The 13799-nt window shown below is 45.6% G+C and overlaps 1 protein-coding gene across 1 annotated transcript in view; it reads left to right on the forward strand.

The window, feature by feature from the left end:
* Positions 1-2256: 2256 nt before the first annotated feature.
* kcnq4 (potassium voltage-gated channel subfamily Q member 4) overlaps positions 2257-13799 on the forward strand; it is a gene marked incomplete at both ends in the record, with an annotated part of 104402 nt that continues 92859 nt past the window's right edge. The window contains one exon of the mRNA XM_084154524.1: positions 2257-2558. Within this exon, the coding sequence (XP_084010650.1) occupies positions 2257-2558 (302 nt within the window). The remainder of the gene's footprint in view (positions 2559-13799) is intronic.

Here is a 13799-nt window from a genome sequence, read left to right on the forward strand (position 1 = left end):
TAACAAGTTCAAACAGGTGCCATTAATACAGGTAACGAGTGGAGGACAGAGGAGCCTCTTAAAGAAGAAGTTACAGGTCTGTGAGAGCCAGAAATCTTGCTTGTTTGTAGGTGACCAAATACTTATTTTCCACCATAATTTGCAAATAAATTCATTAAAAATCCTACAATGTGATTTTCTGGAGAAAAAAAATCTCAATTTGTCTGTCATAGTTGACATGTACCTATGATGAAATTACAGGCCTCTCTCATCTTTTTAAGTGGGAGAACTTGCACAATTGGTGGCTGACTAAATACTTTTTTCCCCCACTGTATATACTGTATTCTTTACTATCTTAATAATGTTTACATTTCTTGCATTACCCATCTCATATGTATATATTGTATTCTATACTATCTATTGCATCTTAGCCTATGCCACTCTGATAATGACATTGCTCTTCCATATATTTATATATTCTTATTCCATTCCTTTACTTAGATTTGTGTGTATTAGGTTTTTGTTGTGGAACTGTTAGATATTACTTGCTAAATATTGCTGCACTGTCGGAACTAGATGCACAAGCATTACGCTACACTCGCAATAACATCTGCTAACCATGTGTATGTGACCAATACATTTGATTTGATTTGATTTGGAATTTTCCGTGCTTGGTTTACAGGTTGGCCTGATCAGCTCTCTCTCTCTCTCTCTCTCTCTCTCTCTGTGTAACACTGTTTTCTCAATCTCTCTAAGTGTACCACTGCAGTAGAGATCAGGGTTGTATTCACAAGGCACCAAACGGAAGAAAACTGACTGAAACAGGGAGGGACTACTTAAACTTGTCCAATAAGAAAAGGTTTTCCGTTGCAAAAAGTTTAACTATGATGTGCACTAATAAATATAAGCCAGGACTGGCTTGCCATCTGTTGATGCCATTCGTGTGATCCGTGATGATGTGGCAGGACATGGAACCTCTGTCACACAGGCATTCTAGAGCGGTCCCCTGACCGCTGTCACCGCTCTACAGGGCACTGTGTGTCATAACCAGAACCACAGAACCCCTAGCTCCGTGTCAGGATCATAAAAAAAAAACTGATTTGTCAAGCTCCAAATACTAGGATATAGGCTTACCTTTACCCTATAATTGTGAGGTTTGCATCCTTATTTCTAGTTGTCAGCCTCATCAACTATATCAATCCTAAACTCTGATATAGTACAACTGTCTCGTACCACTGAGCTAGCTACACACATCCGAATACCACCGTGCGCAATTCCACTCTCTCCGTCACTTTATTGCGTCCATCCCATTCAACCCGTGTGTTCAAGCTATCCGGATGCTTTTGGTTTGCGCGTGCGAACTTCGAAGTCGTTGGTAGGGCTGTACCGCTCGTTTCTCTCTGGACCATCTGACAAGTCTACTGCGTGTGACCCAGGAGTCCTCGCTGATATAAATGAAGTTTAGAGTTGACTCTGATTTTAGCTATCCCAAGGACGGTCTTCGCCGCTCCTTACCACGAGCGCGCTGGACCAGCGAGACTCACAGGAAAGAGGCTGGAGTGACAGTCAGTTCAGTATGCATTTTGTGCAGCCGCGAACCTCAGATATACGATTAAGAAAATATTAACGCCAACAGAAAACTTGAGGAAAGAGCAGAGCTGTCATGTTGAATCGACAGTTCTTTACCTAATTTAATGTAAGCCTATAATAAATACGCTTGTCTACTTTAAACTTTTGATGTTTTCAATTGCTTTAAATGTTTTCTAAATAATTTCGAGCAAAAAGCAAATTTATGATGACTACGATACAAATTAGCGATAGTATAGGATAGGTTACCAAGTTACTGTTACCGCTGTCAAATGATCTTGTAATCCTATTATTCGATGGCACCCCACGTTAGTGGTTTAACGGTCATTGGGATTATCATGTTACCAATTTAACGTTTTCTTCAACCTGCATTTGACATACCGCACTTGTCAAAATGCCATGAGCAATTTATTTTGTGGTCGTGACTTGATTTATAGATAACGTATTTAACAAACTAAATTCAGAGTAGACCCTGACATTGGAGGAATGAAATTGTGACCTACTCGCTGGAATTAGTCTTTAGTCCAAGTAGGCTAATTAACATATCCAACGCGGACAACGAAATTACTTCGATTTCAGTTGGCTAAATCACCAACGTAGATATGGGCTCACTGTTAAATAGGTGATTTAAACTGTATTCCGTTGTATTTAATAGGCCAACTTCTATCAGTAGGCCTATATAGGCTAACCATGTTAGGAAGCCCATCAAATAACGGTGGCATTAGAATGTTGGTGCCCCCCGCATCCAACGACGATAGGCGGGTTGAATTTGTGGCTCTTACCGCCGTTCATATGGAGAGGAGCGAACCATCTACCCCGGAGCGCGCGCACCCCTCTCACCGCACCGGGCTCCTCGGTACCCCGCTGCCTGGGCGTCCTGGACCCCGGGCGACCACCTCAGCCTCCAGCAAGCGCTACAGAAAGTTTCAGAACTTCTTGTACAACGTACTGGAGAGACCACGAGGATGGGCATTCATCTACCATGCATTCATGTAAGTAATTGTTTTTCAATACAATGAAGGCTACTAGTGTCATCGCATTTCTGCACGTGGACTTTCAGCTGCTGAAAGTGTATCTTTACGTTGGTTTATTTTTATTTACACACATTTTTAGTTATTTTTTACATCATCGTTAACTTCTTTGCATTGAAACAATTCATATTGTATCTTGAATAACGCACCAGCCAAGCTTTCCTCTGAGTAATTTTCTAATTAGCCAGGTGGAGTCAGTGAAGTTGCTTATTTGGCAGTTAACTCACACATTCGCCATACATCATCCCAACATGGGGCCTCACACTCAATTTTCCCTGTCATCACTTGATTAAATCACAGTAGATCTTTGCTTTCAAATTGAATTTATCCAAAACCAATTGGAAATTATCAGACATTTTTCAAAGTCTCTCACTAAACATCCTCGGTAACTACAGAGGCATTTGTCATTGATGTTATGGACGTCAAAATCATATGAACATGATCAACCATTCAAATTTAATGAGGTTCTCATGCGCAAAATGCATATCAGCCAATTAAAATCGTGGATTTACTTGCACGTGACAGAATGTTAAATTGTAGCTGACCCCATCAGATAACATGGCACACGTTAGCCCTATGCTAACCTCACCAGGTGGCAGGGTTGGTTAAAGGTGTCCACATGCTTCCCAGCCGAAACAGTTCGGTAGAGTTCGGGCATTTTGTGACGTTTTTGTTAGTTTTGAACTTCAATGTTAAAAAAATTTCGACTGTTCAGGCACACATTTTTTCTGGAGGCAAGCCGAGGTTCGGAGCTGAAGTCTACGCCCCTTCGTCAGTGTTTGATCAACAGTAGGGATTTTTCAATAAAGTCTTGGTTGTCATTCAACGAGAAGGAAAAATTACATTTTGTTGAAAAATACTGCACCAAACCTCTTAGTTACAGTATATGTAAAATTGCGCGACTAAAATCTAATCTGCAAAAACGCCAAAATTAATGACAGATTTCTTGACTAATCTTAGATTAATTCGGACTATTTTGGCTACGTCTCAAAATGGACAAACAGTATAATTGCAGTACTATTGCGACTTTTTTCTATTTTTTCAAGAAAATTATTTTAAGAGAGTATGTGAGCACACTCGTTCAGTTCGGCTAGCTGAGTTCTGCTAGGCGCCAGCCGAATTGAAGCATGCTGACGCCTTAACTCTTGAGGTCCTTCTGCTATTTAGGGAGCGAGCAAGATCTATTTCTAAAAAATGAAGCCCACTTTAAATATTAGCTTTTTAACTAGCTCATTCCATATGTTTTTTAAACATTACATCTTTGTCAATCCAAATGCCCAGATATGAATAGGCCGGAACCAGATCGATGGGAGAACCATCCAATTAATAAATATCTAGTCCATCTGAAACATTTTTGCAAGAATTAGAGAACATGCATTTAGTCTTTTAGCACTTTTTGTTGACTGTCAGTTGACCAAAACAATTATTTACAATTAAGTGGTGGATGGGTATGTGGATTATGGCCGGTGCGCATGGTGGGCAAAAGACAGCGTCCCGAGTTGTCATGTGTGTTAGAGAGGCCATTGGAGGGCCAACTGTGTAAAGAAAACGTTTTCTCTGAACAAATGTAATTTACAGCAGCGTTTTGGTGACAGTCGAGGTAAATGATACAAAACAGAATGGAATTACCTAAATGTATGGTACTTATGGATGACCACAATATTCCACAGTATTCCGATGTTACCATAATAAACTTCTGCTAACTGTGAGTTCCGACTTCATTGCTCATTGCTTCGGGGTCCCTTTGCACATATGCCCCTAAGTGTATACAATATATTGGCTACATAGCCCTATCCAATAATTTATCTCCTATTAACACTGGGAATGATGAGGTCATCCCCAGCACTGAATCCATCAGAACCCTGGCTTTCCCCCATTAAAGATCATTCCTCACTGGTGCTCAGCCTGTACTGGTGCTATTCCTATGATATTTCTGGAGCCTATCTCAGATCTGTGAGAGAGACAGAGGGAGAGAGAGAGAGAGAGGGAGGGGGAGAGAGAGAGAGAGGGAGGGAGAGAGAGAGAGGGAGAGAGAGAGAGAGGGAGGGAGAGAGAGAGAGAGAGAGGGAGGGAGAGAGAGAGAGGGAGAGAGAGAGAAAGAGAGAGAGAGAGAGGATGTTGGCAGTTCTATTGTTTTTATTTCTCCTTCAGAGTGGTGGGCAGACATGCCGGGCAGGGTGGTAAGTTGCTGGGCTCATGTTTCAGATGCCAGGCCGTCTGAGTCTCTCACGGACTGTTCTTATGGACAGGAGAGAGGGGGTTGTCCGTCTCTCTCTCTCTCTCTCTCTCGTTCTTTCTCTCCCTCTCTGCCCAGCACTAAGACTAAAGTCATCACACCGCTTGCCCAACTCCTGTGTTTCTAGCACACACACACAAACACACACGCGCGCATGCACATATGCATTAACCTGTTAGCCAAGGCTGATGTGCTCTCCTCTACAACAGCACGCTTTATGACACGCATCACTACAATTGCCTACATGTTTGTGTGTGTGTGTGTGTGTGTGTGTGCACTTTGGGTTGGATGAAGTCTACGTCTTTTTCAAATGAATGCCATTAGCCACACTTGTGCCTACCTGAGCACATTTCCACCTCTATATTATTATACCCCAGCTATGCATTTCTTGTGATTAATTACAATAGTCACATAGCATGAGAATAACTACAGTATTGCTCTGTACAGGATTGGTGCTTTATTAGCGAGCCTCATTAAGACAGGGTTCATCTATCTATCATAATTGAATTGAGCCACACAGTGCTGCTTGGGGACATAGAGTACACATAGAGTGCTAATATCCCTAGATCGTTTAATTAGGCCTGGGCTGCGAATGCAGAAAGGCAGCTGGTGCAGATGTGTCATTCCTAGAGAGGAGGGTTACATGGTAGGGTTACATGGTAGGGTTACATGGGTGGGTCACATGGCAGGGTTACATGACAGAGTTACATGGCAGGGTCACATGGCAGGGTTACATGGCAGGGTCACATGGCAGGGTTACATGACAGAGTTACATGGTAGGGTCACATGGTAGGGTTACATGGCAGGGTCACATGGCAGGGTTACATGACAGAGTTACATGGCAGGGTCACATGGCAGGGTCACATGTATAGGAAAAGGAAGTCAAATGGAGGCTCACCATTCAGTAGGGTGAGGTCCCTAGAGACTGATTGAAGGTCAGCTTTACTTTCTTCTCATAGTTGAGATTAGAATTTGGGGGCGGGTAAGCTGATCCTAGATCTGTGCCTATGGGCAATTTCTATCCAAACCATTCGCCTTGGACACCATCTTCGGCACCTCTCTCAAGCTTCTGTCAAGCAACCGCTGAACCAGAGATACAGAGACACACAGCACCATTCACAGGGGTTCCTCTGGTTTCAGCACCTGGTCATACACACACGCATGTACACACACATACACACACACACTCTTGATTCCAGACTGGTGATGTTTTGACTAGAGAACTGGCAGAGTCATGGGTGACGACTGAGGAGGAGGCTGAACTAAAAGCTTTGTGTCCTGTGAGAACCTGGGAGAATACGAAGGGTCGTTAAATTAGAGCCTGAACCTGCGTCCATATGGGCCCTGGTAAAAAGTAGTGCGCTACATAGGGAATAGGGTGCCATTTGGGACGCAGGCTGAGTCCGGGAAGTGCTGCTGCTCTTCCCGACAACATTGTCCTAACAAATTCCTGTGCTTACCAACCTAAACCGTTGCTAAGACACACGGTCGATTCTTACGTCCGACAAGCTTTTCGTTTAAATGTCGCGGAGACCGTTAAAGCGTTAAGTACCACATTTTAAAACGGGGGGGGGGAGGGATTGTAAGAAGAGAGTGTTTGTGCATGTGATGTTTGTTAGGAGCACAGGGACCTTGGTAAACTGTGTGTGTCCATGTGTATGTGCTCCCAGTGCAGGGCCTTGGGTAAACAGTGTTTGTGGTGTCAACCCGTCAGATGCCTGGCATTCAGCTGGATCAGGTTCGCCCAGCGACGTTCCACCTGACCTTTGACCCCTCGCCCATTCCCACCCGCCACCCGTGCCACATATAGTTGTTTCACATGGTCTCGTCCCTGTAGCTCAGCCCTCCTACAGGGGAACCAGCAGGGTCAGGGAACTCTGTTCGTGTCCCAAAAGGCACCCTATTCCCTATATAGGGCACTGCTTTTGACCAGAACCCAAAAATAAGTGCCCTAAATAGGGATGAGGGTGGCGTTTGTGACGCAGTCACAGTCTAAAAGCGGGTGGCTCTGTTGTTGGTGGTCGGACTGGATTGTATGTACCAGTCGGTGCCAAGGGGATGCCAGTCCGAGGCCCATACCGGAGCTGTTAGGCAACAATGTCTTGATCTTTTTAGCTAGGAGCTCAGAGAGGCCAATGAGCACAATGTTCCCGTCCGGTGTGGGGGGGAAAAGCAGGCGAGACAGAGAGAGGACTGACCAGAGGGAGTGATTGATTAACTCTGTGGAGGGTGAAAATACACCAGTCATCTATTATTGATGCCTTTGTGCTAAAGGAACAGAACAGAAGTAGAGAGTAGAGATGGCCCATGAGCAACAGAACAGACGGGAGGGTAGAGATGGCCCAGGAGCAACAGAACAGACGGGAGGGTAGAGATGGCCCAGGAGCAACAGAACAGACGGGAGGGTAGAGATGGCCCAGGAGTAACAGAACAGACGGGAGGGTAGAGATGGCCCAGGAGTAACAGAACAGAAGGGAGAGTAGAGATGGCCCAGGAGTAACAGATTAGACGGGAGGGTAGAGATGGCCCAGGAGCAACAGAACAGAAGGGAGGGTAGAGATGGCCCAGGAGTAACAGAACAGAAGGGAGGGTAGAGATGGCCCAGGAGTAACAGAACAGAAGGGAGAGTAGAGATGGCCCAGGAGCAACAGAACAGAAGGAAGAGTAGAGATGGCCCAGGAGCAACAGAGTGTAGATCAACCATCCTACTTTGAGAAGCTTTGTGAATACGGGCCCAGGACTCTCAAACCTCTAACTAAGACTGAAGAACCCTTTTAGGGTGTAGGATCCTAAGAGTGTAGGATCAGGTCTCCCCTGTTTATAAAATTATATTAATTATGTTCTGAAATGCAAAACTGATTCTAGATCAGCCGTCCTCTAAGACGCTTTACGAATACAGGCCCAGAGATGGTGAGTGAAGGGCTACAACAGGTTTTTTGAGGTAACCAATGACATGAGCCAGCTGAGGACAAGGCTAACTGAGGGCTTACCGTCATGGTTCTTCCGTCATGGTAGTGTGTTCGTTGTCTCTCCCTCGGAGTAGCTTCACTTCTGTTGATTTGTACAAATGTTATCTCAAATTAACCATACAGAAAACAACTATAGTCATACACATCTAGTCATCGAGTGTTTTGTGAATTGCCAGGGATACACACCAGTGGAGGCTCCTCAGAGGAGGAAGGGGAGGGCCATCCTCAGTGAATTTCATAAAAATAAAATTAAAACATTAAAAAAGTTATCCTTTTTAGAAAAAACTAGACAAAATATATTCACGTCACCAAATAATTTATTACATTTACATTTACATTTTAGTCATTTAGCAGACGCTCTTATCCAGAGCGACTTACAGGAGCAATTAGGGTTAAGTGCCTTGCTCAAGGGCACATTTACGTCATTTAGCAGACGCTCTTATCCAGAGCGACTTACAAATTGGTGCATTCACCCTATAGCCAGTGGGATAACCACTTTACAAATAGTTTTTTTTTTTTTTTTTTTTTTTTTGGGGGGGGGGGGGGGGGGGTGGGGGGGTAGAAGGATTACTTTATCCTATCCCAGGTATTCCTTAAAGAGGTGGGGTTTCAAATGTCTCCGGAAGGTGGTGAGTGACTCCGCTGTCCTGGCGTCGTGAGGGAGCTTGTTCCACCATTGGGGTGCCAGAGCAGCGAACAGTTTTGACTGGGCTGAGCGGGAACTATGCTTCCGCCGAGGAAGGGGAGCCAGCAGGCCAGAGGTGGATGAACGCAATGCCCTCGTTTGGGTGTAGGGACTGATCAGAGGCTGAAGGTACGGAGGTGCCGTTCCCCTCACTGCTCCATAGGCAAGCACCATGGTCTTGTAACGGATGCGAGCTTCAACTGGAAGCCAGTGGAGTGTGCGGAGGAGGGGGGTGACGTGAGAGAACTTGGGAAGGTTGAACACCAGACGGGCTGCGGCATTCTGGATGAGTTGTAGGGGTTTAATGGCACAGGCAGGGAGGCCAGCCAACAGCGAGTTGCAGTAATCCAGACGGGAGATGACAAGTGCCTGGATTAGGACCTGTGCCGCTTCCTGTGTAAGGCAGGGTCGTACTCTCCGAATGTTGTAGAGCATGAACCTGCAGGCTCGGGTCACCGCCTTGATGTTAGCGGAGAACGACAGGGTGTTGTCCAGGGTCACGCCAAGGCTCTTCGCACTCTGGGAGGAGGACACAACGGAGTTGTCAACCGTGATGGCGAGATCATGGAACGGGCAGTCCTTCCCCGGGAGGAAGAGCAGCTCCGTCTTGCCAGGGTTCAGCTTGAGGTGGTGATCCGTCATCCATACTGATATGTCTGCCAGACATGCAGTGATGCGATTCGTCACCTGGTTATCAGAAGGGGGAAAGGAGAAGATTAGTTGTGTATCGTCAGCGTAGCAATGATAGGAGAGGCCATGTGAGGATATGACAGAGCCAAGTGACTTGGTGTATAGGGAGAATAGGAGAGGGCCTAGAACTGAGCCCTGGGGGACACCAGTGGTGAGAGCACGTGGTGCGGAGACAGCTTCTCGCCACGCCACTTGGTAGGAGCGACCGGTCAGGTAGGACGCAATCCAGGAGTGAGCCGCGCCGGAGATGCCCAGCTCGGAGAGGGTGGAGAGGAGGATCTGATGGTTCACAGTATCAAAGGCAGCAGACAGGTCTAGGAGGACAAGAGCAGAGGAGAGAGAGTTAGCTTTAGCAGTGCGGAGAGCCTCCGTGACACAGAGAAGAGCAGTCTCAGTTGAATGACCAGTCCTGAAACCTGACTGGTTTGGATCAAGAAGGTCATTCTGAGAGAGATAGCAAGAGAGTTGGCTAAAGACGGCACGCTCAATAGTTTTGGAAAGAAAAGAAAGAAGGGATACTGGTCTGTAGTTGTTGACATCAGTGGGATCGAGTGTTGGTTTTTTGAGAAGGGGTGCAACTCTCGCTCTCTTGAAGACGGAAGGGACATAGCCAGCGGTCAAGGATGAGTTGATCAGCGAGGTGAGGTAGGGGAGAAGGTCACCGGAGATAGTCTGGAGAAGAGAGGAGGGGATGGGGTCAAGCGGGCAGGTTGTTGGGCGGCCTGCAGTCACAAGTCGCAGGATTTTATCTGGAGAGAGAGGGGAGAAAGAAGTCAAAGCATAGGGTAGGGCAGTGTGAGTAGGACCAGCAGTGTCATTAGACTTAACAAACGAGGATCGGATGTCGTCAACCTTCTTTTCAAAGTGGTTGACGAAGTCATCCACAGGGAGGGGGGAGGGGGGGATTCAGCAGGGAGGAGAATGTGGCAAAGAGCTTCCTAGGGTTAGAGGCAGATGCTTGGAATTTAGAGTGGTAGAAAGTGGCCTTAGCAGCAGAAACAGATGAAGAAAATGTAGAGAGGAGGGAGTGAAAAGATGCCAGGTCGGCAGGGAGTTTAGTTTTCTTCCATTTCCGCTCCGCTGCCCGGAGCTCTGTTCTGTGAGCTCGCAATGAGTCATCAAGCCACGGAGCTGGAGGGGAGGACCGAGCCGGCCGGGAGGATAGGGGACACAGAGAGTCAAAGGATGCAGAAAGGGAGGAGAGGAGGGTTGAGGAGGCAGAATCAGGAGATTGGAGGGAGAAGGATTGAGCAGAGGGAAGAGATGATAGGATGGAAGAGGAGAGAGTAGTGGGAGAGAGAGAGCGAAGGTTGCGGCGGCGCATTACCATCTGTGTAGGGGCAGAGTGAGTAGTGTTGGAGGAGAGCGAGAGAGAAAAGGAAACAAAGTAGTGGTCGGAGACATGGAGGGGAGTTGCAGTGAGATTAGTAGAAGAGCAGCATCTAGTAAAGATGAGGTCAAGCATATTGCCTGCCTTGTGAGTAGGGGGGGACAGTGAGAGGGTGAGGTCAAAAGAGGAGAGGAGTGGAAAGAAGGAGGCAGAGAGAAATGAGTCAAATGTAGACGTAGGGAGGTTGAAATCCCCCAAAACTGTGAGGGGTGAGCCATCCTCAGGAAAGGAACTTATCAAGGCGTCAAGCTCATTGATGAACTCTCCAAGGGAACCTGGAGGGTGATAGATGACAAGGATATTAAGCTTAAATGGGCTAGTGACTGTGACAGCATGGAATTCAAATGAGGAGATAGACAGATGGGTTAGGGGAAAAATTGAGAATGTCCACTTGGGAGAGATGAGGATTCCTGTGCCACCACCCCTCTGACCAGATGCTCTCGGGGTGTGCGAGAACACATGGTCAGACGAGGAGAGAGCAGTAGGAGTAGCAGTGTTTTCAGTGGTAATCCATGTTTCCGTCAGCGCCAGGAAGTCGAGGGACTGGAGGTTAGCATAGGCTGGGATGAAGTCAGCTTTGTTGGCAGCAGAACGGCAGTTCCAGAGGCTGCCTGAGACCTGGAACTCCAGGTGTGGGGTGCGTGCAGGGACCACCAGGTTAGAGAGGCAGCAGCCACGCGGTGTGAGGCGTTTGTGTAGCCTGTGCGGAGAGGAGAGAACAGGGATAGGCAGAGGCATAGTTGACAGGCTGTAGCAAATGGCTACAATAATGCAGAGGAGATCGGAATGAAATGAACTAAACATCTGGGAAAGGAGAGAGTAGGGCCTCCCTCACCAAAACTTCCACCTCAGAAACTATAATTGTTTCACTGAACCACCCGAACAAAAACTCTCCCAACTTCCACTTTTAGAAATTAGAATTGTTGTGAACTATAGCGGTTCAATGTTTCAAGGAATAGACTCAACTTACTTTATTCAGCTAGCTAACTATGACACCATAGCTAACTAGCATGCTAGCATCCAATAACACACAGTTTAGCACCAATACTTGGTTACAACAAACTACCAATAGTGTGTTAACACACTAAACAGATAATTCGTGTCCGTGTCTAGTTCCTTTCATAACGCAGCAATAATTAAACGTTGGCTAGCTAGCACAAATATATTGTATTTAGCTGCTACAGTACAGTTAGCTGGTCGTGTTGGCTAGCTAGCAATGGCTACTGTGTTGACTTTGTTTGAAAAACGGCTAGCTAGCTAGCTTCGTGCTACACCCGGCACCGCCGAAAACAATGCTAACCTACAATAACTACCCACAACAGCCCACGATGCCTAACTATGACACCATAGCTAACTAGCATGCTAGCATCCAATAACACACAGTTTAGCACCAATACTTGGTTACAACAAACTACCAATAGTGTGTTAACACACTAAACAAATAATTCGTGTCCGTGTCTAGTTCCTTTCATAACGCAGCAAAAATTAAACGTTGGCTAGCTAGCACAAATATATTGTATTTAGCTACTACAGTACAGTTAGCTGGTCGTGTTGGCTAGCTAGCAATGGCTACTGTGTTGACTTTGTTTGAAAAACGGCTAGCTAGCTAGCTTCGTGCTGCGGGCCTACCTACAATACCTAACTACAATCTAAATACATAATTAAGCCTTACTCGACAAAGCCCAAGCTATGTATAGAGCCAAACTTACCCGACGCCAGCTGACATTTGTCTTCTGCAATCAGTAGGTGTAATTAAGTACAGCAGCTACTAACTACCTAACGTTGATGGCTCAGATAATGAGGTTAGAAAAACGGCTGAATGGTAGGTAGCTAGCTGGCTTAATTACAGGTACTCTTAAGCGTGAAATAACATTGGAAACAACTCTCCACCGTTGCTAAACGTTACCAGTAGCTACCCGCTAGCTAGCTAGCCTCGTGCTTCGCCGGGCTCCGCCGTAAACAATACTTACCTACAATAATTACCTACAGAAACCTACAATAACTACCTAAATAACTACCTAAATAAACTACCTACAATACCTAACTACAACTACCTACCTACAATCTAAATACATGGTTTAAGCTTTACTCAACACCATATAAGAAGCCAAGCTTACCTCCTGCTAGAGAAAACACAACCTCTCCCGACCACAGCCAGATCACAGCTGTTTTGCAATGAAGTTCTACAGTAGCCTCAACAGCACTCTGTAGGGTAGCACCATGGTGTAGCCGGAGGACAGCTAGTTTCCGTCCTCCTCTGGGTACATTGACTTCAATACAAAACCTAGGAGGCTCATGGTTCTCACCCCCTTCCATAGACTTACACAGTAATTATGACAACTTCCGGAGGACGTGCCCCAACCTATCAATGCTCTTGCAGCATGAACTGACATGTTGTCCACCCAATCAAAGGATCAGAGAATGAATATAGTACTGAAAGCATAAGCTACAGCTAGCTAGCATTGCAGTGCATAACATGTGGTGAGTAGTTGACTTAAAGAGAGAGAAAGACAATAGTTTTGAACAAATTGATTTCTTCACAAATTAAGGAGAAGCAAGAGAGAAAAAAGAAATCCATCATTTTTTTTCACTTTCAGTTTCACTTACTTAGCTAGCAAATGCAGCTAGCTAGTTTAGCCTACTCAAACACCCTGCTCAAATAGAGGGATGTTAGCTAGCTGGCTATGACTATCCAACACAATACTGGAACTCTTCCAAGTCAAGGTAAGCTTTTGGTTTTACTAATTTATTGCCGCCGGTGTAACTGCTAAACTGCTAACTGACTATACACTAAAGTTACTGCATGATTGTAGCAGGTTTACTAACGCCTTAGCTTTATTAGCTATGTTGACTATGACGTTACTTTAGCTAATATGGTGACAATGATGTAGGCTGTGTGTAGCAGTTATGGTATGGTATGGTTTGGCTTGGAAAGGTTTTTTCGCCTGGTCACATACAGCTGATTTGTTGTGCATTGAAGTCCACAAACAAAAGGAAAAGGTGAGAGGTAGAGAGCACATAGATGCGAGAAGGAATACAACGTGGCTGCTATGAATGTGAACTGTGTTTACGCGTAACCAGGGGTGTATTCATTCCGTCAATTCTGTTGAAAAACGTTTCTTAAACGGAAGCAAACAGAATGAAATGGGGATAAAACTACCTGAATGTGTCCAATAGAAACTCTCGTTTGCAACTGTTGGACTAATGATTACACCCTAGATCAGGTGTCCGT

Source organism: Coregonus lavaretus (genome assembly GCF_964263955.1).
Source record: "Coregonus lavaretus genome assembly, chromosome: 3".
Taxonomy (NCBI): Eukaryota; Metazoa; Chordata; class Actinopteri; order Salmoniformes; family Salmonidae; genus Coregonus; species Coregonus lavaretus.